Below are 27,962 nucleotides of genomic sequence, written 5' to 3'. Positions count from 1 at the left end.
CCTATGTTCTGTGTAGTCGTCAATGCATTTCTAGTGGGTTGCGAAGATGTTCTGGTTGGTTTCCCAATAATTGCTTCATTACCCGAGCCCACCTATATTCTTTTGACTTATAAGCCAGGTAGCTCTGTGGTTTGCCTCTTCAGTGTAACTCTATAGGATGTTTTTTCACTCATTTGGGCATGGCATCAAAAAAGAACATTTGACGAAGGTTTGAGTGACTTTTACACTGGATCGAGGTTCAAATATACACAAATTCAAGGGGATAGTGGTATCCCGAAGACAAGCAACATGACTGGCAGAACAACACACAAACAGAGAGAGTGAACGAGAGAAAGAGAGAGAGAGAGAGAGAGAGAGAGAGAGAGAGAGAGAGAGAGAGTGAGAGAGAGAGAGAGAGAGAGAGAGAGAGAGAGAGAGAGAGAGAGAGAGAGAGAGAGAGAGAGAGAAATTGAAGACTAGAGCAGCAAGCAGACTATAAAAGGAAATGAGAGGCATCCTGAAAATAGTGAGCATTGTGAGGTCTCCACATGTCTTTGTCTAAACTCCATGGAGTTATCGCAGGCCATCTTGTCTATATAGCACCACATTGCCGACATAAAAAGCGTTGAGGAGCCTTGATTATTTTGAGCACTTCAATCAGTATCAAGACATTTGTTCAAATCTGTTACAGACACATTAAAATGAAAGCAACAGAGACCACTTCTGTCCTTCCAATGAGTTCAGTCCACGAAGCCCTAGGGCAACAATTACAAGTAGATTTAAAAAAAGAAAGGGGGGTTAACTCTGTGGTCAGGACAAGACTGGAATGTTTGCAAGTTCAAAAGGAACAAGTCAGAGCTACTATAAGTGACACGAATAACAAGATGAACCACAGTAAGAGATAGCTACATCCACCATTGATAGACTGCAGATACTAGATAAGGTCTTGTGTCTAGTGTACAAGACATCAATGAAAGAGCTAAAGATTTTGGTCTGACACACTGCTGTTATCTGTATAATCAGACTGTAGTGTCTTAACTGTGTCTTCTTTAGCACCAGCTCTTCTACCAACTCTCATCATGGAAGGCAGCTGACAAAGTTACGGTACTGTGGTGTCTATTAAAGCATGTGTTGGGTGGCAGCACCAGAACTTTCAGCATGTGATCATAAGAACCATGCAATGGTTGACTTTAGAGCTAAGTGCTTTAAGTAATGCGGTCAGAGAATTTTATGCACCATTAACAACCTCCACCAGTGCAGAGAAAGTCAATTATTAAAACAATTCACAGAGGGGGTACAAATGTGAGTAGCCTACAGGTTTGGCTATAGTGACCACATCTTTTAAACGTGTGTAGTGAATATTGCAGGACATTTGGAAAAGGTCCTTGTTAGAAATTTGGTTTTAATTTGGCTAATCAAGGTGCAATTCACAAAACATCCAAGTCTCGGATTTAAAGATTTTTCTATCACCCTATTCTTAAAGTCCCACTGCATTCGATTATTTTATCACTTTAAAGTCATCTTTAAGCATTAAAATAACGTTATGTACGCGTTTTTTTTTCTCACAGGACGATGTGCTATAATTTTTGAATCTAAATTTATCTAAACAAACATATATAGCCTGTCCTCATCCATGTTTGGCGACTAATATTCATGAGGTGCAGAACTTATATCGAATGAGATCATTGTGTGGGCGGAGCTGTCAGCCACGACGTTGCAGAAATGGAGAATGCCGTTGCTCGTGGGTAAGAGCATGGCGTTGACAACGCCAAGGTTGTGGGTTCGATCGAAGGGGATTGCATTTACTTAGAAACAAAAAACTTTATAGGATAATGCAATGTATGTCGCTTTGGATAAAAACATAAATGTATAAATGTAGTGTTGTATTTAGTCCTGTCTAGTGTAGTTATTCTATGTTCCTGTTTACCCTTCATGTTATACCCTTATGTTATTTTACCCCCTTGTGGGTTTTGGTTTTGTCTATATTATGAATTGATCATGTTTTAACCCCTTACACGCTGTCTGCACCTGGGTCCTCTGTCCATGTCTCACCTCAATCGTGACACTATGCCCCTTTAAAAAATTTATTGTTGAATGTACATTGTATGTCATTTTGTTGTGTAAATCTGTTACATTTTGTTATATTTCAATAAAAATAAAGTGTCAAACAGTAGGCATCAATCAGCTCGTCGCAAGAATTTCTCGCTCGAGTTAGAATTTTTCAGCTTGTGCAGAAGATGCGACTGACATTAGTTCGCGGCAATCGCGGATCCTAACTCTCGCTTTTTCGCGTCGCCCAGCACGTCATTCGCTTCTATTCGTGTCTTTGAATTGATTTTGTCATCTACTTGTGCAAATCGCTTATTTGGCGTTTTGGTGTGAAAGCAGAAGCATATTTAAAACACCACATAGACATATAAAGAGCATTAAAAACTTGATTTTCAAGTTTCCCATATGAAAATATTACATTCTCTTTCTACATTCAGTTCTACTTAACTGCATCATATAATGGGTATAAATGTCTTCCAAACCAAAGAAACAAGAAGCTGAATTCACCAGAGGTAATTACCTTGCCAACAAAGTGAGCTTGGAAGCACATTACACCGCAAGGCATGTTGTGAAGAAACACTGAGTCACTGAGGCCTACGGAATGTTTCATTTGTCAAAAGGCCACATGCTCTGCTCGGACATGTGACAAACTCATGGGATTATATCAAAACAAGGATGTTTTCTCCTATCAGCTCCTGAAGCACTCTGGATGTGAGCATTTACACGGAAAAGCAACAAGCAAATAAGAAGAACCAGGAATCTAAATATTTTGGTTAAATAAGAGCATTTATCATCCAGTCTTGTAAGAGATCTTAATGATGTCAGTGCAGATGAGTTGTGTTTCAAAACTCCAGTTTTATAGTCCTTTTTAGACAGGGATGTGACTAAACTGGAAAGTAATAATTAAAATATTTATGAAATATGAATTCATGAAAATTTATATTTCTATTATTTTAAAACAATTCAATTCCAACTTGCATTACAATATCAGTTTACGTTTTTCAACTCATTAGTTATGTTTACTTTAATGCACTTTCAATGTCATTTTAAGTATATTGCTTATTCCAAACTTATGATATTTACACAAAAGGCATAACAGAACACCATGCTGAGGTCAGGAGGGTCGTTTTTGGCACAGGACATGGGTGGCAACGCTAATATTCATTAATACAACTACATCTCCACTGAGGGTAAAGAAAGTTTTATGCTGCCAACTATATACACAGATGTACAGTCCATCTAAACAATATATACTGTATAACATCTGTAACAAAACATACTGTATATTTGCAAATGTTTATGGGTACTGTATGTCCACACGTGACACTACTGCACATGAGTGTAAGACTCACAGCTAAAGGTTCCTCTGTTTAGGTCTTCCCATTGGAAAAACTTGACAACCTGCCTTGTTCCCTCTAATCGAGCACAATAGATTTTCCCCCGATTGTGTTTTGCTTTTGACCGAGCAGATTATTTTGGCAAGCGATGTAGCAGCTTTTTTCCTGTCCTTATCACCCACAGACATCTTTTGTGTTCCACCCATTCAAATCGATTTAAATTGCACACACTTCACGTGCACTCCTATTCTCGTGCACCACCTCCGGAAGCACACTGTGACTGTCTATTTCCTCTTCCCTTATAAGGAAAGTGCTGAAATGCATGCATTTGATGAATGTAAAACATTTTTTTAAAGGAAATTTCACCCATACTATATGAGAACACAAGTAACCAAACCTACAAATTTGATAGAGATGTTTATGTTTTGAACTTTCTGTTAATGCATTCTTCTTGCTTTTTAAAAACCTTTTCCAAACTATTTTCCCATAGGGAAAAACCAGTGTGAGATGAATGAAGATCTACAGTATAGTAACCATAAAGTGTGCAGAAAAATAACTGTAATAATCTGTAATTACTACTGTAATAAAAATTTGAATATTGTAGTTAACAGTATGACGAGGGGTGAACGCAGACAAAACGTTTAACAGTGGATGGGAAAGGGTTTTGTATCGGTCCTGCATCATATTATGTAAGCTGCGCTTATAACAAAGAATGGCAAAGATGCAGATGTCATGTTAATGCACACTCCTTGTACTATTCTTATGACATTCACTTCACTCTGTAATGCTGTGAACTGCAGAATGCGGTAAATAAAGCAGCCTGCCGCCATTTTCATGATAAGAGTTTTAAATGGGACTATAAAGCGATCTTGAATGTTGTACAGATTACATAAATTCTTACAATACTTTAGGTGGGCTTTAGTGCCCCCTAAAAAGGGCCTAGCAACGCCACTGGCGTAAAGTAAAGTATACAGCAAAATCTTATTTCTTTTTTCTCAGGTTTTGCACCAATTGACAAGTTGACTGGTTATAAATATTAGCCCTGACTACTCTCACCAAAAAGTATTTCTTTACTTATTTCTTTCTGTATCCGACAACAACCTTGATTAGAAATGATTCATGGGTAGACATGAAGTGATAATTCATTCAAATAAATAATTGACCAAGGTTAACAAATGTGAGAAGGATACATTAAAGCATACATTTTAAAGTTCGACTTATAATTTTGATGTCATTTTCACTATTGAATATATTACACAGTTTAGTTAAATGACATTAGAAGTAACTGTAATTAAATTATAGAAAAAATAAGAGTAATCCCTTACTTTACTTTCTCAAGGGGAAAGTAATTAAATTACATTAACTAATTACTAGTAACTAGTAACACACAACACTGCTTACAGGACCATACCCCCGTACCCTGTACACAGCAGGACAAATTACTGCCGGTCTAAAAATAGGTTGGCCTAAATCTAAAATCACTACACTCCTTGTACTGGTATAATGCACACACATTCTGCCCTTAGTGGAGTCACAAGATTTTGATCAGAGAAGCACATCATCTTAGGCTTTAGATAATGTGGTTTCTTATATTCAAATAAATGTTAATTGCAAAATAATGAATGACAGTACTCATCATCGGGTAGTTTCAAACCTTCATGACTTTCTTATTGTGGTATATCTATGTGAGGATTGACCATCTTAATACAACATCATTATTGAATATATTGACACTTTGTGATCGATCCACCACAAGTTTCCACATTTCCATATAAGGAAACTGGGTGAGGAATAGGACTGCCAAGCTTCAAAATATAAATATACAGTATATAAATATACAGTATATATATATATATATATATATATATATCCCAATCAAATCAACAATGGAGCTTGGGTGGGTAACAACAACCCAGCAAAGGTTAGTTCCTGAGCCAACAATAGATTTTTTCCATTTATATCAAACCATGAAAATAACATTTCACTCGGATTGAATAATTACCGATTTATTGCTAGACTTCAATTAGCTACTTATTTAGAGAAAGAATTGTATTACCCAGCAGATACTTGCTTTACCTTGATTAACTATGGTAAACCTACAATAATTTTGGAGTGCCGGGTCAGATTTGGTGTTCTAGGTACTGCATTCACGTCATGTCCCTAAATAAAGATAAGAAGCTTGAGCTATTAGCATGATGCCGTGACGGGTGTAGTGGAAGTCTGAAGCTGAATGCTTGTAGCCACAACAAATAATCAACGTTGACCATGGATAACACACTGTAAAAGAGACCTTGTGCTAAAAACTATAAAACATGAATCAACAACTGTTTGACATTTTAGAGGTAGAGATAAAACTAACAGAAACAAATGGTATTAAATTCTCCCATGAATGTCGGCAACAACTAAACTTGTATTTAATACATTCTGGAACCTCAATTTGAAAGGAAAACAGCTCTTTTCAGTCATCAGAGTCCATTTCTCCATAAAGAAATTCTCCAGATCTCTCAAATGTTAATGCTCCCTCTGTCATGATCCTGCCTCACCTTGTCATGCTTTTCTGGTCTTGTGGCAGCATCATGACAGCACATGGTCCTTGTTTGTTATGATGTGCTCTGCTGTCGTGTTTTGACCCCGCCCCCCTCCGTTTCTTGTCTTGCTTGCCGCCATTATTCATTCCCCACATTTGCTTATTGCAATTATCCCTTGTTAGTGCTCCTATTTAATGTCCCTGTGTTTGCTGTCCTGTGCTGGTTCGTTCTTGTATCTACCCCTGTTCATGAGACTTAATGATTCAAGTTGGTTTTTGTTATGTTTTTCCCCCCTAGTGGGAAGTTTTTGTCTAAAGTTTTTAATATTTTCTGTTGAGGTTTTTGCCCCATCGTGAGTTTTTTGAGTTTAATAAATTGAGTTCTGATATCCACTATCTGTGCCTGGGTACTGACACCATCTTCTTCAGTTTATCCCACTAGTTTTCTATAGGGTTCAGGTCAGGGAACTGGGATGGCTTTGGCAGGATCTTGATCAGTGACCTGTTTTTTGTTCATTTGGCTGTTTGTTTTAAACAAATGTGCTGATGGAAGATCTAGCCACGAACCATTATAATATTTCTAGCAGAGCAAGTCAGGTTTAGATTTTTTCTGTTGTTATTTGATATAATACATGATACTATGTATCTGAGTAAGATTTCCAGAACCTATATAAAACTAGGTCCAGGTCCACAACAATGAAGATCTGGCTGTATATTTACGTATCTGTGGACACGGGGCACTTCTTTTATCACTGTGTGCACCAAACCTATCTTCTGTTATTGCTGCCAAAAAACTATTATTAATTTCATATGGAAAATTTTTATTTTTGGATTAGAATAAAAGATTTGTTTCTTGAAAAGAGTCCCAAACTTATTTGTATTGTTTTCTGACACAAAACTTCTATTTAATTCAATTTATTTCTAAATGATCTTCGCTGTGCATTACGACAATATAGACAAACATTCTCTTTCAGGCAGATATTCAACATCTCCAGGCCATTAAAATGTCTTAATTATTGCCCTGATGTTGGAAAAGGGAATGTTTCTTGTATCAACCATTTCCGGTTAAATCCACTTTCTTTTTTGTGTAGCTCAAAAATCTTTTGATACACATCGGAACTATATTCTTTGGTTTTATCCATTGTGATGAATGGGGTTTGGGCTTTGTGTTACTTAATATTATTCTCCTGTGCAGTCATGACTGGACAACATCATGTTTCTAGTCACCTTGGTGTGCTCAGAAAATGTCAATATTAATGGTAATATATTTGAGAGATATTTTACTCAAAATAATTTGTAGGGCTGCCGATAATTGTGGACTGGGTATATTAGCAAAATATTTTCATATTCATATTCAGCCCGTTACAAATAGTCTTACTCTAAATAAATGTTAGAATTTTGTAGATATTTTAAAATAACAATGCAGATTTATTTTTGCAGCCTTTGCTCATATTTACCAAGGGTGACAATGTAAGGGCGCTGTAACTCTGAGGTACTAATATGCACTCTATAGGTGCAAATGTGTACTTTTTAAAAGGGTACCGCCCCAGTGACAGCTTGGGTACATTTTTAACTGACAGTATAGCTGTTCTTCAGAAAGATTGCATATCACAGCGAACCGAAAGTAAACGAATGAGGTTATAAGCCAAAGGGGCATTTACAGGTGGCTGGCAAACCTACAGCACTATTGGTGCCAGAAATACATATCAGCATGAGGATCAGCAAAAAAAAGCTGGCTCATGGTATAATCACCCCGTAGTGTAAGAGCTCTACTCGTTCATTATAACACATAAGAGACTGTTTATTAGTAAAGCAACAAATATTGTGTCATATGATGCAATATGCAACACTTTCGTATAAAAAAAGATTTATATGTTGATGTTTGACAATTTAGTTCCAAGAATGATGAAAGCAAAACAATCCAAAACACATAGCCAAAATGAAATGTTTCTAATATTTGTCAATTTTAGAAAAGTATTACACGAGAATGGTAAAATGAAGAACACTGTTTATAACTGGCATTTCAAAATCTGTTAAGGGTTAAAAAGTTTAGGAATTGTACTACAAACCGGGACACTCCCACTTAGATGGTCTGAGTTCAAGTTGTTTCTTTGCAGCACCACGAGTGACGCACAAACAATACGCATCAATCTGCACTTTTCACATCTTGTTCAAATAATACATTAGAAAGCACTTACTGCGTTTACTTCTGTCGTAAGGATAAGGACCGCAAGGCACATCGACAAACATCTGCAGTAAAATAAATAAAGTAAATATACGTGTGCGCAAAGAGAAAACACATGTTTCTAAAACACGCGCTTTACCTTAATGTGTTCCAGTGCTGCAGATGGTTGTCACCCTCCATCCAAGCGTACTTACAGATGAACTCTCTCTCTCACTCCCAGTGTCCTATTACTGCATGCTCAATGTCCTTAAAGTTACAGATGGACTAAAGTTAGTAACGTTCGCCGTTTTATGTCACGTTTAAATAGATCGGATTTTCTTGTCATGATGTTGCACTTTCCAGGCAGTTCCACATCACTCCATTTATCGTCATTCTTTATATTATATATTATATATATTTCCTAATACTTTATATTATAAATACTTTTGCGTATTGATGTCACTCATCTATATCTCGTCCAAGAGTGAAAGTTTAGAGAAGAAACGAGTTTCTTACCTCGACTGACGCAGACTCCAGGCGCACGCGCTCAATCGTGCGTTCACGCTTTGAGAAAGTTCGTCGTCCTACCTAAAATCCGACCTATCTAAGTTGTGTTTTAAGGATATTTCTGATCTTCAGACATAAACGTCCTCTAAGCATGCTGAAATGCAAGTGATAGTTTTTCTAAACAGGGTTGTGTCGTGCGTATTGATGGGTGGTCGTGCTCCTGACAGGGGGTGTGGTGGGCTCATCTACAAGACTTTACTTTCAACAACAGGCACATAACGTTTAGAGCAAAGATGCGGACAAACGTATAGTTCAGGCTCGGGTAGAACATAGGCAACATCGGCTTGGACGGAGCAGAATCTGTCAATAAATTGTCCTTTCCAAAGGCGCGAAGATGCGGCTTCTATGTGGCACTCTTTTTCTTCTGACAGTCTCGTTGAGCATAGACAAGAGCACTGCTAAGGTAAGTTCAGATAAAATGAGCGCATATCTTTATGTTATATTTTATTTTATTGGTGCTGTCGACCGATTTAAGGTCCGTTAGAAGCTCGCGAGGGGCGCGCAGAGAAGCGCTTAAAAGTTGCGCGCGAGAGCTCAAGTTCCAGTATTTTTACTTGTAAACATTTTCACTTGACACATAGACGACAAGTTAAATTCGTAACTGTATGTTGACGAACATTTTTAGGATATATCTGTTATCCTTAATGCTGATATAATCAAATAGTTTTAATACATTATTAATATGGACCTTATACCTTACTGTATGTGCTATAGTATGAAATTGTGCATTTTCTTTTTTTGTGGTGCTGCCCTGACCACTTGTCTGGCCAAGGTCGGGGGGCTTAGTTTGGTATACTCTTGTGTTTTGGGAGGACATTAGCTATTGTAATAATCCAGTGTTGTATACAGTCTAATGTTATACAGTTCTCTGGTGAGGCGTTTCTCTCTACACTTTATAGTTGCCACTCCTTTAATGTCACCTGGGGGTTGGATTACTCTCTCTCTCTCTCTCTCTCTCTCTCTCTCTCTCTCTCTCTCTCTCTCTCTCTCTCTCTCTCTCTCTCTCTCTCTCTCTTTCTCTTTTTTTTCCTCTGTGAACTTTAGAAAACATATTTTTAGCCATCTGGATTTTGGTTTCCTTTTGTTGAAGGCATTTCACAAGTCAATACGCAGACAAAGTCAGTTTATGAATGAGCCCCGCCACAAATTTGGTTGAAGAGAATTCAAAATACGCAGCTTGTGTTTAAGTCATATAGTTATTTTTACATATATTTTATTTGAGTGAGGGGGATTGTACTAAGGACATGTTTTTTTGGGGGGGGGGGGGGTGTGGCTGGGGGAGGGAGTCCAGTGAGAAGCATGTGCTAAGCATGGACTCTTGAAGTGACAGGTGTCTGGGTGATAAGAGTGGAGGATGATTTATGGCGATAATGATGAGATAAAGCCACAAAATTTATACTTCCACTGATTAAAAGGATTCATACCTCAATGCATTCATACTTGCCTTATTGAAATATTGACATGTTTTCTACAGTATTAGTTTTTTCTCTGAGGTCACTTTTTCTCATATATTGTTAACTTTTTACAATTTCTTATCAAAGTTCATAGTATTGTATCTGTCAGGTTACTAATAATGCATTTTGTGAGTGGCATAAAAGTCAGTATTGTGTGTAGGCAACTGTGCTGTTAACATTACACAACAACAATAATACTGAAAACAATAACATTATTTGTTTTCCCATTTGTTTTTCTAGTTGCTGCTGTTATTTTAGAGAAAGAGTTCCCACGGTCATTTAAAACCTAAAACATCAGGAACATTATAATATTAAAGGATTATTGAAACATTTAAGTGTTTTCTGGGTTCTCATGAAGGTTTGTTAATGGAATAGTTCATCCCAAAATGAAAATTCTGTCAGCAAACCCTCCAAATCTGTATACAGTTAATCTCTCTGAGAAAGATATTTGGAAGAATGCTAATAACCAAACAGTTTTTGGACCCCATTGACTAGTTTGAAAAATGACATCATAATTTGTTTTGTTCAGCAAACAGTTTTGGGTACTTTTGACTACCATTGTAATGTATTTGGAACAACTATAGTAAGTAATTCATGGCAGAATTTTTATTTTTGAGTGAACTATCCCTTTAAAAGAGGACATTCATGAATGATTAAAGACATAGAATACTTCCAAGACAGCCATTCTGTATTCCTACAGTAGTTTGGTTGTTGAAAATTCAAAGGGTAAAAGTTATTATCAATTGAGCGAATCAGTGCTTTGCATTTTCTCATTTATATATACATTAATGGAAGGCTGGTGATCCAGATGAGCTTCAATGAGCTGCATACCATCCACTGTGATTCTCAAAAGGTCACGGGCCCACATGTCTGCGGTTTGCTTCCATCAGATTAGTGGGACTGTCCCCTAGCACACTTCCTGTAGTTAAATCATTTCATTAGTGTGGTCGGACAGATTAGATTCTCCACTTGAATCTAATGAAGGCGAATTCATAATAATTATTATTTTTTTTGTTGGAAATGTTTTGCTCCTGGTTTTCTATTGGTGCTAACAACTACAAACAAAATAAAAAATATCCATGTTCTCATAAGAATATGAGAATTCTTTTCAAATCAAATTGTTGTGTCGATCTTATTGAAATAACACAACATTTTCAGTATTTGCACACTTTTAAGAAAATGCCCTTACAAAGCTGACATTATGTCACACTGTAACTCCTGTGCAGTACATTTCCCATTATCTATATTCTTAGTTGGAAACAGTTATCTATAACGTATATCATATATACAAAATTTTATTCAGACCATATTAAGAGTAGCCCAGATAGCAGGAGAGCATGTAAAAACCACTGAATTATTTGTTAAAAATAATGCATCCATTTTTCCTGTAGCTCAGTGGTACATGGCACTAGCAATACCAAGGTTATGTGTTCGATCCAAGGGATTGAACATACTCAGAAACAAACGTATAGCATAATGCAATGTAAGTCACGTTGGATATGTAAATATCACTTATGCACCTGCAAATAATGTTGAAATTTAGACAAATCAACATTATTGTTAAAATTGGCTACTATTAATGTTTTAACAGTGTAGTACCTTAACACTCTGTCGAATTCTTGGAAACCGCACATGCTATGATGGGTGTTAGTGGGGAAAAGGAGAATGTATGAGGTCCAGTTGGAGGAAAAATGTGCAAGATCCGAAAGGCTTACAAACTGTTCTACCTTCACCAGATCAGACTGTTCTAGACTGTTCCATCTCCCGAGAGAGAGAGAGAGAGAGCGGGTGGAATGCCAGTACAGAGGAAGCAACAGTTGCAACTGTTTATCTCTGTCCCCTTCTCCGTTTTCTCCCCAGCTTTCTTCACTTCTTTCTCATGCCATGAATACAATCATATGAACGACAGCTTTCAAATGCCAGTCACATAATAATTTTTAAACATTTTAAAGTAAAACATAATTTTTCTATCAGTTACATTATGCTCGCTTTAACTGATTTGCTAGAAGGAGAATGTTTCGTGAGCACCAGCCAACCATGTTTCCAATAACCTAAACACATAGCAGATTGCAAGAAAGTGCTCAGTTTCATCTTAAACTCTCAATTACTTAGTGACAGACCACCCTTTTCTTCCTAAATTGAAAGAAACTAGCAGCCACAGAGGAAAACGATGGGATAATCATTGTTATCGTAAATTGTGATAATCTCATTTCTGTTTACTTCAAACTGTATTTCATTGTCATTGCCGGTAATTTGGCAATTTGACAATGAAGTACTAAGTGAAATGATATAATGCTATAACATGCAGTAATCTGACCACACACAAAACCTGTGGATGCTGTTTAATAGAGTGAGTGTGTATTTTTGTCCTGGGTGGTCTTGAAGCTGTCACTTGTCTTAATGCCCTGAACCTGTTGGTGTACAGCCAGACGATTGTAAGTCTTGTCATTATGTCAAGACTTTACTTAAAAGATTAACTCGATGCAGTATTTACTAATAAAGCACTGACTTACGCATACACAGTTGTTATGGCTTAAACAAGTAGTGCTTTTCATCACCTTTAATGGTGGCCCATGATCAGAACTGTATGGTATGCAAAGATATCGTTGAAACAATTATAAAGATTATATCGTCGCTGTCCTTCTAAAATCTTGGATGTCCAAATGAGCTGTTTTTCAGGAAGTGGAAAATATTGTACTTTTAAAATAGTTAAATACTGTGTTGACAAGCACTTTTTTATACTTCTATTGGTTAGATATTTGTAAAACCCTGTAACCGGTGACTAATAATAATGATTTAATGATTTTGGATTTCAATCTATCGGTCGCAGATTACATGGAGTTCCAGATCTCAGGGTTCCTCAGCTGGAATGTGGGCTGGACCTAGGCAATACCCATAGCAGATCCTTTGGTCTCACCCTTTGGAACTCAGCTAGCACTTTTGGCTCAAAATGCATGAGACACCCATCTGCCCTGTCACTCAATGGCACGTGGAGCGATAATGTCTTTATCAGACTAATATTACCCTCATGATGAAAATATGAGTTCATTATATTATCATAGTACATCATTGTGACGTGTCAAGTTTATGTTTGAGTTTTTAGGTACAATCTTAAAAAATGAAGGTGCTAAATGATGCCATTGAAGAGCCATTTTGGCTGTATTGTTGCATAAAGGAACATCTGCATAACCTTTTTGTTTTAACAAAAAATGCCCATCAAACTACCAAAACATAAGAAAGCAATGAAGCTTTTAAGAACCTTTGACTGAATGGTTCTTTGGGGAAGCGACCATGTTTTTTCTAAGACATCATTGTGAAGAACCCCCTATAGCACCCTCATTTTTGAGATTGTAGCCTCTCACTTTGAAAACTTTTGTTCCACACCATATCCACACCTTGTTCTGGGTTTTTTGTTTAGGCAGCTGTTTTTGTCAACCACAAAACAGAGAATAAATGAAGATTTGGCACCATTTCTACTTCAGGCCTTACAACCTAGCGAAACATACAGCCATGTGTCCATTTTCTTCCCATTTGAGGCATTTCTCTTTTTTTTCTACCCTAAGACCCCGTGAAAATCACAATGCAGCTGTTGAGCCAGACTCTCACAGAAATGAGGTCAGGTTTAAGAACCCTATCCAAAAGTCGCACAATCTGAAGATCTGTAAAACCCCGGCATTAATTGATAATGGAAGCAAAGAAATCTGAGCTTTTGTACAAATTCGTTTATGATGTGAATTTTGTCACAAATGATGGAATTAGTGATCATTGGATAAGTGACCTAAAATTGCACATCTTGAATGTTTTTTTTCAAGTCACTTTATAACTTTCCCAAATACTGTATGACATATACTCAATCCGAATACTCAATTTAAAATTTTATAAATTTTCTCTTTGTTTTAAATGTTTTCCAGGTCTTTGACTCCACTAAAAGGGATAAATGAAAATTTTGTCATAATTTACTCACCCTTGAGTTGTTCCAAAAATCAGTCTACATTTCTTTGTTCTGATGAACACGGAGAAGGATATTTGGAAGAATGCTTATAACCGGACAGATTTCCCCCATTAACTCCCATAGTAGGAAAAAGATACAATGGCAGTCAATTGCCCCAGAACTGTTTGCTGTACTACATTCTTCTAAATGTCTTCTTCTGTGTTCAACATAACAAAAACAAGTTATAAAGTCGTTTTTCCTACTATGGGAAACAACGTAAGATCTGTTTGGCTACATGCATTCTTCCAAATATCTTTCTCAGTGTTCATCATCAGAAAAAAGAAATGTATACAGATTTGGAACCACTCGAAGGTGAGTAACACATACAACATACACTACATGTGTTTTTTGTATGTACTTCAGTGCAGATGTTTGTAAATAGAGAAAGATGATTGAAATAGCAAAATACAATTTTGGAATTTCACAGAGCCACATGAAATACATTAGAACAGAATTTTCTAGAACAAACAACTCAAATTGCCATCACTTTTGCAGAACAGACGACCAAGCTGATCGCTCAGTCTGAAAACAATGAAGTGTCACCGCGAAATGATCACATATGTTTATCAACAAACAATTCCTAATTCATGTGATTCCAACAGAACGAGGCAGATAATAGACAACTCTGTAGAATCAGGCCTTGGAGAACAGTTATAAGTAGGCCTAAAGGTTTCTGGCATTTTATTGGAGAACAGATGACTATTGTTTATGACAGCCTCACTGGCCAGCGCTCTGAATGCAGGGTTTCACATGCATTTTGATTTTTTTATCGTTGTATTGTTCAGTAGCCCAGCAGGGGTGGATCATGCACAGTTCACATAAGGTTCCTTACTACATACACACGAAGCAGGACCTGTGGGTGTCTGTTAGACTATAGGCTGTAGTCCTTTTGTGCATTGTCACATTTCTGTGTGTGGGATTTCAAATGATAGTAAAATGAATTCGGCATTATTTACAGCAATCTCTCTGTATCTGTACTGAAATAACTGCTGAACATCACTTCAGCTTGACAAAGAAAAGGCAGAGCAACCGATAAACAAATGATAGACGTTGGCTAAACACAAATTGCTGTAATTGGTTTCTCCACCCCTTGTTGTGCATCATGGAGCAATTGTTTACAGTTTGGACCGGCACGGATTTTGACACGGCGCAGTTGTATTAACATTACATAAAAAAACATAATTGCTTCAGTAGCATGATTTTGACATTTGTTTTATATGTAATTGACCTTGCACGACTTGATTTTGATAAAGCATGTGTTTTTGGTGCATTGCATGGTTATTCTGGGTGATTGATATAGATTGTTGCTTTTTGGCCCAAGTTAAAATATTTTAGCCCTTTGTCTCAATGATATTCTGGGACTTAGATATAAAGACAGATAAAGATGTTGACGTTGTGTTTTGATATCTCAGCACACGATGAGAGGACTGAAACACCCAAGTTAGAGTTAGCACAGACAAATGTAATAGTTGACCCATCCATGGGTAGTGAACTGTTACCTTTCGTGCATCGGATATAAAATCCCCCTCATTAAATACATTTTTAGAGACATTTCTCTGACGCCAACAGTTTTTTATACAGTATTTAAAAAAGATTGAGTAATTGGTGTTATAGAATTCCTTAATAACTTTCATGTCACCTGTCAACCATGAGCAGCCTTAAAGAACCAGTTCACCTAAAAATAAAGATTCCGTTTTCATTGACTCCCTCTCATTTCAACCTTCAAGTTTCTTTGTTTTAATGAACCCAGAGAAATATTGCCATAGTAGGAAAAATGTCTAGGAAAGCAAACAGTTCTGGGGCACTTTTGACTACCATTGTAATGTTTCCTACTGTGGTACTCAACGGCCATGAACTGTTTGGTTACAAGCCTTCTTCTAAATATCCTTCTCTACGTTCATTAGAACAAAGAAATGTATACAGATTTGGAACAAAATGAAGTAAATGAAGACAGAACTTTTATTTTTGGGTGAATTGTATCTTTAAGTTCGGACAAAGCCTACATTACAACATTACTTGGCACAGTGTTTATTAATGCATTGGATGTTTGTGTTTTTACCATGGTAAGGGGGATTAAACACTTACATGGCTCCTAAGAACCCTCCACAGTAAAATCGCTGTAACACACATTCTCCCCTTGCTTTAAAATAATCATTCTGCTTTAAAACAAACATCTGGTGATGAAGTACGTTCGGCACACACTCTGTTCTGCACCTTAGAGGATGTTGTGGAAGACCTTTTATATCATCTGGAAACCTATCACACTGAAAGGAAGCACAGATGTTATTTGAATTACTGAAACCAAAGCACGTCTGCAGCCACTAAATATAGAGCAACTACAACTGCGTCTGTTCCAACAATATAATAACCTGGTGTTCCATCCCTGTCCTTCCTGATCTGGACATCAAGTGGAGAGATTGACTGTCTCTAAAACAATGTAGGTTTATTGTTTGCCTACGCATGAGGTTAAGTCATGGCATTTGGCTGAGGAAGTCGTGATATTCTTTACATTCTTTTACTTTACAGTAGTTGACTTGTTTAGTTTAAATGACTTGTAAAAGTATGACACTGGGTGATTCCTGTGTTAACCACACCCAGATGTGTCCCTCGAACGGTGAGATATAGCAGAGCATAAACAGCGATGGAATCTTCATTTGTCATGTGAGTGTGTGTTGTCATACTTGGCCTTGCATTTCTGTATTACCTTTGTGACCATAAAACCAGCAGCAAGCGTTTCCCCACCTTTCATCTGCATTAGTTCTCTTGAGGCCAAAATGGAAAGAGCAAAAACTTTTTATGGCTCTCACATTCCTGCTGAAAGCTTTTTGACTCTAAACTACACTTATCAAGTAATTACAAATGAAGAAAAAATCTGAATGAATAGTTGTATTGGATTATATTGGATTAAATGGGAACTACAAAAGTCGTTGGTCTCTGCTGGTGTGTGTTGCATTCTATCGGTGAGATTTTTTCTGGCAGATGGGAAGCAATAGAACACCATTACATGTTACTGGAATAATGCACAAAACACACTGCATTAAAATGTTTTGTAATGGTTTTAATGAAAAAAACAAACGGCTAATGATAGTATTTTAATGGAAACTGTTATAAAACATTTTTATAATTATTACAAACATTTTTAAGGGGTCCGCTCGCGATCGCGTTCTAGGGCGGGCTTCCCCTAGATCCACACTGCTTTTCAGGACTTCCCCTCCATTTGTTAGCGATGAGCCCCAGAATACCTGGATGCGGGCTCACAATTCCTTATGCACCTGCATTCCCTGCAAATATTTCCATAAAAGTATACATTTACTCTATATTTAAATATAATATACATATTTATTTATTAAATATCACACTCATTCTCCTGTTTTCGATTAACCGTCCAACTTAAAACACAGAAACACTCATTCTTCTCTGGGCTACACCTTGTTTTGCTCAGGTTTATTATAGGCAGACTGAACACTCTGAACAGTTGTGTTATTTCTCAGCATTTTGCTGTCTGCTTACCACCTTTCTCCATTCTCACGTTTCAGGCTTTAACTGCTGTTTTTAGAGTCTGGCCTGTGTTCTCGTTCCATTGGGATCTTACTGTGAATTTTCTCAGTGTCTCGTACTTTCCCACAAGAGGGAAACTATTCTGTGCAAAAGCTTATACTTTCAGCAGCCTCTTTTGAGCTTCAAACTCTCTATATTGTGAATTAGTCAAACTATCAAATGACAAAAATGCATATAGGTTTCTGTATAGTGCTTTGCCAGGCAGTGCGCATGAATTCAGTACAGTAGTTCGATGTCATTACATATTATGTTATGTTATGCCTTAATGTATATGTCCATAATACCAGAAAACTAAAGCAGACTGTGTTGAAAAATGAAATATTTTTCACCTAAAAATAAAAAAAGAATTAATATAACACAGTGTCATGTCTAGTTTATATCATGTCACATGTCTTACCTTACTTTATCAGCATTAATGTCTAAAACATGACAGATAATGTTGTGTTTGTGTTCATGAGTTGTTTTGGTGCGGGACAGTTCACTCAAAAATATGGGAAGAATATGGGGAATTTTGCAGATCTTGGGCACCATTGACTAGTACCATATATTCATATATCAGTATAGTTTTGTTTCCTACTATGGAAGTCAGTAGTGCCCCAACTGTTTGGATACAAATAGTTCATGTTCAGTGACACAATGAATAAATTATGACAGACTTTTGTTTTTGGGTGAACTATCCTTTTAAAGTTACGGTTTCCATAAACATAAGCATTGACTACAAAATTAGGCCTCAAAACTCAACCCTTCATATTGTTTTCTTTACAAAACACTCTTTTAAATAGGTTTTGTAGCTTGATCTTACTACGAGCATCCTCACGTGTCTATGTAGCACAGAGACATTACTGTAGAGTATATGTGACAGGCTGTCTTTGAATGTGTGTGCTATTAATCTTTTTTGACAGCTTGTGGACAGAACATAACCATAGTCTTTCAGCGTCCTCTTAAGGCAGGGAAACTCCCTCGTGGCTGTAGGATTAGTTTGGGAGTTCCTCACGTCTTGTGGTTCTAGTAGTACTCCTACATAGAGAGAATTGGTTTCACAGTGGGCAGGGAGGGTTGATGTGGTGCTACTTCATCATTCTTCAATATTTATGAGCTGTCTCAAAAACTAGTGTGATGACTTGTCGTCTCCTTTGTGAATAAATCTGTACAAAAAACCCCAGCAATTTTCTGCAAACTGAAAAAACAGAAATATACCGTAAAATATATGTTTTTTCTGTAAAATTATAGGATAGAAGGATATATATTAAATAGTTTTCCGCATTTTTCTTGTAAATGTGTTATTCTGTAATATTAAAGTTTTTTTTTACCGAATTTCAACAATAAAAATAAATCTTGAAAAAAAATTGGGCAGAAATAAACTGTAACCTCCCTGTTTAACACCCCGTTTTTTCTTGTAAATTTGCGGTCTTTTTCTGTAATTTTACAGTTTTTGACAATATTTCCAAATCCACGCAAAAGGCTTCAAAAAGCACAAAATTTATTTTTTCCCCCCTGCTTTGTCCACCATGTTGGAATGTTTTGCAATCAATTATGGTATTGACTTTTGCCGATGTAGACAGTTTACCAGGTTTACAAAGGTATAAATGCCTTACAAACACATAAATCCACACAAATGAAGAAAATCAACATCAGCGGTGTAAAGGACATGGTTAAGGGTCAGTGTTCAGACAGTGGACGCCTGTAGACATCGGATAAACACGACCCAGGCTGGACGTGCCCCCGAAAGGTCGTGTGACAACTGAAAATCTGTCCCAGCTGAAATGGGATGTTCAGGGGTCATATTGTTCAAATAAACCTCCCCTGATTCCTCCCAGAATGTTCTCTTCATAAAATGTGCTTGACTGTGTGAAGGAATGTGTTGCAGATTTTATGTAAATGAGATGATTTATCTATCACATAAATTCTCAGACAAGTAAGAATGTCATGGGACACACTCTACGCCCCTAAATTGTTTATCTGGTCCTTGTGGAACAACAGCTGTTTAAGAATTCAGCACATACAACCAACTTAGTTATCGCTAGTACTCTGGCTCCACATAAGAGTTCATTGATCACTACATGACAATTTGTTGACTCTTTATGGTCACGAGATGTTTAAAAATGGCAATGATGAATTAACATTTAAGCCTAAAAGGTTTGTTTTAAGGTTGTTAAGTGTTCTATTTCTACATTACCACATAAGGGCCACTAGCTTTACTGGTTAGATGATTGTTTTATAGCATTGCAAAGGCTGTGGGTTCATCTTCCAGAGACAACACACATAATGATAAAATATATACTTTGAATATGCTGTAGGTTGCTGTAGTAGAAGGGGTCTGCCATATGCATAAATCGTTATGTAAATATAAGAGCTCGTTCTCATGTTGACATCAGTGGTGTCATGACATAAGTTGTATCCAAAACTGAGGGCTCAGGATGAAAGACAACTGTATGCAGGTTGTGTACTACTACAGCTGAGCAACTGTAAATGAGATGCAATACGATGCAGCTGCGCACACTGTGCATACCACGAACAGTGAAACATTCACAATCAATGGATCAGTATTTCAAATGATTATTCTGAGAAGCTTCTCACTCAGTTAAACAGTAAATGGTTACTTTATAGCACTGCGAGCCAGACAAACAATGGTTGAAGTGAATGGATGAATACCATTGAAACCGAAGATGCAATTGAACCTTGTTGCTTGCATTTATTGAAGTGCATATGTTTAACCCTTTCACGCTTAATCTCAGTTTATACTCGTGCGTAGGATCTGCTACCTGTCGGTTTTCATTTATACTTCTGGGTAGTTGGCCGTGTTGACCACTAGGTGTTATGTCCATGCACGTGTTGCTTGTGTAACCAAGAGAAGAGCCAAAGAAGAAGCAGCTCATTTGAAAAGCGTGATCGTGGCAAGTAAACAGTCACTTTTGTTGCAGCTTGAGATGATAACTACAGAAGAACAAATCATTTACTTAGATAAATCATTCGGAAATGCGTTTGAGTAAACATGACGCTATAGCCGCGTTGAGTTGGCGCGACAGCCTACGACGTAGGGTATACGGCGTCGGCTATTGCGTTGGTTGCGTCCTAACTGAGCTTTAGAGTCACTTGAGGGAACACTTATTCTAAAACCAATTTCTTGTCTATGCATGGGTTTTGATGGTATAGTTGCATATCCGCCACCTATTGACAAGCTACTTAAGTGGTCATCAACTAATACCTGTTTGGACTTTTTTATGCCGTTAAAACACTGCAGAGGTTGTCAGTTCAGACATTCAAGGATTATAATGTAATAGAAGAATGAATGTGTCTCAGTGTCACACATTGTGCTGAATGTAACCAGAATTGTGATCTGCTAGTCTAATCACTAATATCCAGACTCTGGCCTTGACAAGAAGAGCTTGTGGAAGTGTCCTGACAGAAAAAAACACTGCAATTTCAGCCTTTGATCTAACAAGCCTCATGGGAAACGTACTGTGAGAAACAAAAAAGAAGCGAAGAAAGGGGGACAGAAATGTTTAAAATTTTTCAAAACCTTGGCTAAAACAACAACAGTGTGCTTTTAATTATGCTAAGCCCTGGGGTAAATTAGTGAACAAAACGCTTTATATTACAGGACATCTGGTGTGTGTTAAAAAGTTTGTTTTCTTGTTGCTATGAATACCTGCTGTACGATAGTGATGTTCCACTGTCAAAATGCAGAAAGCACTGGAATACAGCAAATCTAATGGGGCCACCCACAAATATTATTGTAGTGCATGAACTTATTTAGTGGGAGTGAAAATGTAGAGCCGTGTTTTATTGTTTTCTTTTTATTTAGTAGAGATGTTTTCTTTCATCTGAAAATCCTGTCATCTGAGAAGTTTAAATCTCGGGCCAACAAACCTTGTCATTCAGTCTTTCTGCTATCTGGAAATGAATATTCGAAGAAGTAAACAGCTTCAACTCACGTCTGCTGGTTTAATAACATCTGCTTGCTTTCATGCCATCTATGGCAGTGATTCCAGCATGACCAGTCCTGAGAGAGCAGATAGGAATAAATGGTTTCTACTGCCTTATTGTAAATTGAATGAAGGTATTCACAAACCCCATTATTTCACTGTAAAAATAACATTATTTCTTCATCATTTCGAGACATTTTTTGCAGCAATACTAACATTATGTTTAAAATTAGTTTGCTGCTTTACAACGAACCGTAGTCAATTTGAAATGTACTATTGCACAAATTTCAATATCACAAATTTAGTTTCGGTTCAACATTCATACGCCAGTCCAGCACAAATCATGCACACGAAACACAATGGTACATTCTTTCATTGTTGTCCGATGAAGTCATTTCCAGCCTCCATGTGTGTGTAGGACAATGCATGTCAACCCTCTGATAATGGAGCGTATATGCATTTGCCGCCTCTCTGCGGCATGTCAATGTACACATGTTGAAACAATAAAATGCTGAATGACTGCGTTCATGTTTAATGTAAGCAGCCGTGGGAAAAGTATCTACTGTATTTGAATATGCCGCTGGAACATCGGTAGTGGATAACAATGCAGATGGTCTGTTAGCAGCTAAAACGGGCAACTACTTCATCAGAAAAGGGATGATACTGTATTTGAGCAAACTGGTGTGGAATCACCAGATTTCCTTGTATTCTTCTTCGTATAGACAGCTTTTCCTCACTGGCGGTGCTTTTGGCTCCAGTAGCAGATGTCAAGTGCTGAGACAAAGACATTATTAGAGTAAATATGCTACTGTAATGAATCAAGGCTGACCAGGAAAGCCACACTTCCGGTTAAAATAGGATGTTATACATTCCTGTATTGAAGAAAAGAGGAAAGAGTGGTAGGAAGCATTCTTTGGACTTGGCTCAGACATGCTTCATGTTCAGTTCACCCTAAATACTTTATATGTTTTACACCCTGCTATGCAGCCAATAAGCAAAGTGACAAACATGAGCTTGATGCTAAAATTCGTAATGCTGTTTTTATGCACACAGAAATACAAACGTTTTGCGTACGTACTCCACGAAAGATATTTAAAGCAGGTGCTATATTTTCTCACAGTAAACTCAACCTGTTAGTTTCATTGCAGTTTTAGTGTTTAACAAGCTCAGTTTACACCCTAGAACAAAAATGTAGCATTTTGTTTTGCTTTGCTAATGAAATCATTAGCAGAACCTTGTTTTATGTGGTAACACTGTCTTAACTGCCTCCATATGGCAGCTTTACTCTCTGATGTCATAGCAGGAATGTTGTGATTTTACGGCCCTGTACACCATGTTTTAAAGTGTAGGTAGATGCTTAGGACTGGACATCATCAACCCTTCTGTAATTCCTACTGGGAATTTATCAGTAGCTGGGTTTTGCAAGATAATGGCTGGTTTTCAAGAATCCTCTCCTGATAGGACCAATCAAGTTGGTCACTGTAAAAAAAAACTAGATTTTACAAAGAATTTCTGATTATTCAGAAAAATTATTTCGATTTCCACGTTAAATCACATAAACCCGGAATTTTACTTTTTTAACAAATTTCTTTAATTTATTTTTTAAATACGGTCAAAAAAGTAAAATTATCCATTGCTCATGTAATTTTACAGGAAAAAACATTTTATTTTACATTATATTTCTGTCAATCCAGCTGACCCAAAATTTATCTTGTTTTAACTTTTTTTTTACAGTGTGGTCCAAAATAATAAATAAACTAATGACCAGAAACCAAAACCCAGTTTTAAGCTACAAGCTGTTATCTCAGCAGGGAATGTGAGGTTATTGAGCACATTTCTATCTGTAAAGGAAGGAAGCCATCCTACTTTTTACAGATATGAGAAAAGAGAGATTGAATGTTACATTTGGCAGGGCATTTCCAACAGGAAAGCTTTTGTTTTAGTTTTTTAGAAAACAAAACAATACTCTGATTCTTTTTAGATAAACATCCCTCAAGATAAGGCACAGAAGTAATCAGGCAATCTTTAAGATGCATGAAAGAAAGTGTTCAAACTACAGGAAATAATTGTGTGATTGTGAGAGTAATGCTCTCTCATGGTGTACATTTCTGTCGACTTGTTCATTTCATTCTCACAGCAATGTTCCCACACAGCTCCCCAGATGTTATGTTATTGCTCAGAGGGTGCTTTTACTTAGCTCATGACATTTGATAATTCTTCGTTTTGTTTATATATTTTGGTGAAAAAAATATTTTTTTACAGATTTTACAAAATACAGTCAAAAAACTAAATTACAGTAAAGGACTTCAAATTTCAAAGAAAAGCAGGGAAACATGTAATTTTTTACAGTTTATTTTTGAAAATATTGTCAAAAACCGTAACATTATAGAAAATGTACAGGGAAATTTGAAAAACATGTTATTTTAAGGTTTATTTCTGGCACCCCAGCTGCCAGAAAATGTCAGTTTTTATGGGATTTTTTACATTGACTTTTACATCAATGTTTTTACATTGAAATGTTGACTTTTGATTGCACACTGAACACATTTGCCAACTTTCAATTGTATGTCATCCCTTGATGTTGTCCAAATTGACATTCGATTTGAGAGCACCTTTGACTACCACAGTAGGAAAAATTACACTGGTATTCAAAAGTGCCTTTTGAATTCTTGACATTCTTCAAAATATCTTATTTCGTGTTCAAAAGAACAAATAAATGTATAATGCAAATTTTCCTACTATGATTGTCAAGAATTGTTTACGAGCATTCTGGGGAGTAAAATGTTCTCTTATGAAATAGTGCACATACACTAACGCTCCGTGGATGGTCTCGCTGCCATAGTTTGACCGAATTCCCCATATTGCTCCCTTATAGACTCCTTGGCCTGTAAAATATTTGGTATAGTAGGCTTTGATTAAACAAGCTAACAACATTGAGAATTTTATTTGTAAAATTGAAACTAAGTGAAAGTAAAAAAAATTATAATAAATCTAATTTTAACTGCGATGTAGAACGAGTCGGCAACAGTGATAAGGTATCGCTAAGTGCGGCTCAGATCAACCTTACGAAAGTATTCCTTACAGAAGGTATAGTTAACTAAGAAGGTTTCGGGAAACACGTATTAACGATAAGACACAGCTTAAGGTATAACTTAAGAAAGACGTAGCGTTAAGAAGGTTTCGGGAAACCGGTATTAACGATAAGACACCGCTTAAGGTATAACTCAAGAACGACGTAGCGTTAAGAAGGTTTCGAGAAACCGGTATTAACGATAAGACACCGCTTAAGGTATAACTTAAGTACGACGTAGCGTTAAGAAGGTTTCGGAAAAAAAGTATTAACGATAAGACACCGCTTAAGGTATAACTCAAGAACGACGTAGCGTTAAGAAGGTTTCAAGAAACCGGTATTAACGATAAGACACCGCTTAAGGTATAACTTAAGAAAGACGTAGCGTTAAGAAGGTTTCGGAAAAAAAGTATTAACGATAAGACACCGCTTAAGGTATAACTCAAGAACGACGTAGCGTTAAGAAGGTTTCAGGAAACCGGTATTAACGATAAGACACCGCTTAAGGTATAACTTAAGTACGACGTAGCGTTAAGAAGGTTTCGGAAAACACGTATTAACGATAAGACACCGCTTAAGGTATAACTTAAGAACGACGTAGCGTTAAGAAGGTTTCGGAAAACACGTATTAACGATAAGACACCGCTTAAGGTATAACTCAAGAACGACGTAGCGTTAAGAAGGTTTCAGGAAACCGGTATTAACGATAAGACACCACTTATGGTATAACTTAAGAACGACGTAGCGTTAAGAAAGTTTCAGGAAACCGGTATTAACGATAAGACACCACTTATGGTATAACTTAAGAACGACGTAGTGTTAAGAAAGTTTCGGAAAACACGTATTAACGATAAGACACCGCTTAAGGTATAACTCAAGAACGACGTAGCGTTAAGAAGGTTTCTTGAAACGCAGCCATTCAACGTCATTGTTCAACGTATGCTGAGAGCACGTCTCAAGTGATCAGTTACTGATTTACTAGAAATGTCCCCCCTGTTGCATAATGCGTATGCCATGGATTCTCTTATAATAATAACTGTTGATTTTACAAAGCAGCTTATATTATTCCTCCCAATTTCCACCACTGCAATCTGTCATTGAAAAAGATCAGCATAACACATGCTATTTGGATCTCTCTTCTCACATACATTACACACTACATTAGTCTTCCACACTGTTAAGTTATAGACAGCCTGTGCTGGGTTCTCAGGGCTGAAATACACATGGAAGGAAGCCAAGCTGACAGAATCCACCCAAACTGTTTGTACCTCAGGGATTTAAAGCCCTAATTTCACAATCTTTTTCACTATTTAACACTCCCATCTTTATGTTTTTGTACGAAATGCTTTCACCCAATGATCTTCCTTTACTATAATATTTGTTCGTACGCTTGTACATGGTTCACATCCCACAAGGAAAATAAGCAAATGTTTTTAGTCGCTTGCAGTGTGAATAGTGCAATAATACTGGTTTAATAGTTCCTAGAAGAAATTTGGATTTGTGCATTGCTTTGACATACAGTATGTACCCTATTCATGGAAAATGCCTTGTTAAAGAAAAACAAATAGTGGACATGGCAACTAGGATACACAGAGCAAAATAAGCTATTAAAAACAGTTTGTTTCGACCGATTTATCATTTGCTTGCATGCACGGTCATGCAAAACAAATCTGTTTAATGTTTATTCTTTTTGCCTCAAAGAAATACAAAATAAATGTATGTTTATAAAACAACCTCGCGAGGCTTGTAACAAATAACACACAATACTTCCTCCACAACGTAAGTGGATTATTTCCCCCGAAGCCAAATAAATGACGGGTTAACAAATCTGCCTTCTGCTAACACCAAAGGTGTCAAATATCTCACTTATTCAACTTTTAACCAGCACAAAAGCAAAAGTGAGAACAAGTTGTGTCTCTGTTTGCATGCCCGTTTCTTTTTTTAACACTGTCACGGGTTGCTTGGTCTGAGAACACTGCAGTGAGGACTACAGATAACACACTCGAACAATCTCTCTTTTAAAGCTAATACATTTTAGTACTATACAACCATTACTTGTTAAGAGTTTTATCAACACTCTTGTCTGCTCGTGCTTTTGTTTTGCTCATGTCATGTTTGGGTTAACTGGGATGCAAGACCGACCCAGGAAGGAAAAACAAAATACACATTTCAAAGCAGTTCCCGTGCTGTTCTGATTCATGCTCCAGATTAACCTGCCGCGGTTTGAAGTGGCTGATAGCCATCACAGGATCTCTGAGCGCTAAAACGCACACTCGATCGATAAAGCAATTTATACACATGCGCGGAGATCACGCTACTCACGTGTGACGTTTCTCGAGGGCGGGGCACGACCTCAGTCATGCGATGGAGAAACTGACTTTGGCCTTCAGAGATCTGATGGTTCTAGAGTCTAACAGGAAAGAGAAAAGTTCTCTTAATAATCCTCTTTGAAGATCTAAGAGTCGTAGGTTTCTTTCAAATGTAAAAAATGGCGCTGGCCCTTTTTTGGGACGCTAGCCTGGGTAGCAGAGTTGAATATTATGATGTTGTTCTGTCACGTTTCGTTACATGTTACTGAGATATTGATATGATAAAAGGGTTGGGTTAATTTTCAACTTGGTTATCCAGTCCAGCATCCAAGTTATAATATATAAAATAATACAATTTATTTATTATAGTAGGTTTTACTTGTGGAACGCTTGTTATGAATTCATATTAATACAATTTCAAAACATGATGATATTGCTGTACAGTACTGTACAAGTATGATTTGAATTGTCCCTGTGAACCGGAAATCCTGATCGTTTTTGTTTACGTATTTTGCACATTTCCGAGTGAAATGGATTTTTTTCTATTGAGGAAAAATAGTAGGCGTGGCTTTCGGTTTTCACCGCGATTTGATTGGATGTATAAAAACAGCCGTTGCAATTTGAAACGGAACTGGCAGGAGACTGTCACTTGAAGGGGAGGAGTTAAAGGATGCTCTACCCACACCATCTAACATACGTCATTTAAGATGGATAGTTGTTACAGGAAGGAAGTGCATTTTTAGATTTTCACCAAATATTATGAGAGCACACGTATTTTAAAAAGTGAATGACCCGCATTGATTAACTATTTACAGTAAACGCTGCAAAATTTCACGAAGACCCCCTTCTGTTATGATTGTAAAGTGTTTTGGTTGTATAGCAACACAAAATAAAGCGCTATATTAATGTCCCATTCATTCATTAATAAAAAATTGGTATTGTAATTTTTTATTTCACAGGGACTTTAAACGTTAAATTGACACAATATTCCTTGCTAGTATAGATTCAAGTTACAATTGAAAGCGAGCTCA

At 36.9% G+C, this 27,962-nt stretch overlaps 2 protein-coding genes across 2 annotated transcripts in view; one reads left to right on the top strand and one right to left on the bottom strand.

The window, feature by feature from the left end:
- The window catches only part of col4a2 (collagen, type IV, alpha 2), a 61,840-nt gene extending 53,067 nt beyond the window's left edge, over window positions 1-8,773 (bottom strand). The window contains exons 1-3 of the mRNA XM_079464605.1: window positions 8,573-8,773; window positions 8,217-8,323; window positions 8,091-8,142 (exon numbers count right to left, since the gene is read on the bottom strand). Of these exons, the coding sequence (XP_079320731.1) occupies window positions 8,091-8,142; window positions 8,217-8,257 (93 nt within the window). The 5' untranslated portion in view covers window positions 8,258-8,323; window positions 8,573-8,773. The remainder of the gene's footprint in view (window positions 1-8,090; window positions 8,143-8,216; window positions 8,324-8,572) is intronic.
- Window positions 8,774-8,785: 12 nt separating this feature from the next.
- Window positions 8,786-27,962, top strand: part of col4a1 (collagen, type IV, alpha 1) — a 43,601-nt gene continuing 24,424 nt past the window's right edge. Inside the window, exon 1 of the mRNA XM_079464604.1 lies at window positions 8,786-9,026. Coding sequence (XP_079320730.1) covers window positions 8,958-9,026 — 69 coding nt within the window. The 5' untranslated portion in view covers window positions 8,786-8,957. The remainder of the gene's footprint in view (window positions 9,027-27,962) is intronic.

Source organism: Barbatula barbatula, assembly GCF_947034865.1.
Source record: "Barbatula barbatula genome assembly, chromosome: 9".
Taxonomy (NCBI): domain Eukaryota; kingdom Metazoa; phylum Chordata; class Actinopteri; order Cypriniformes; family Nemacheilidae; genus Barbatula; species Barbatula barbatula.
The sequence above is the reverse complement of the archived record's forward strand: the minus strand, read 5'-3'. Positions and strand labels throughout refer to the sequence as shown.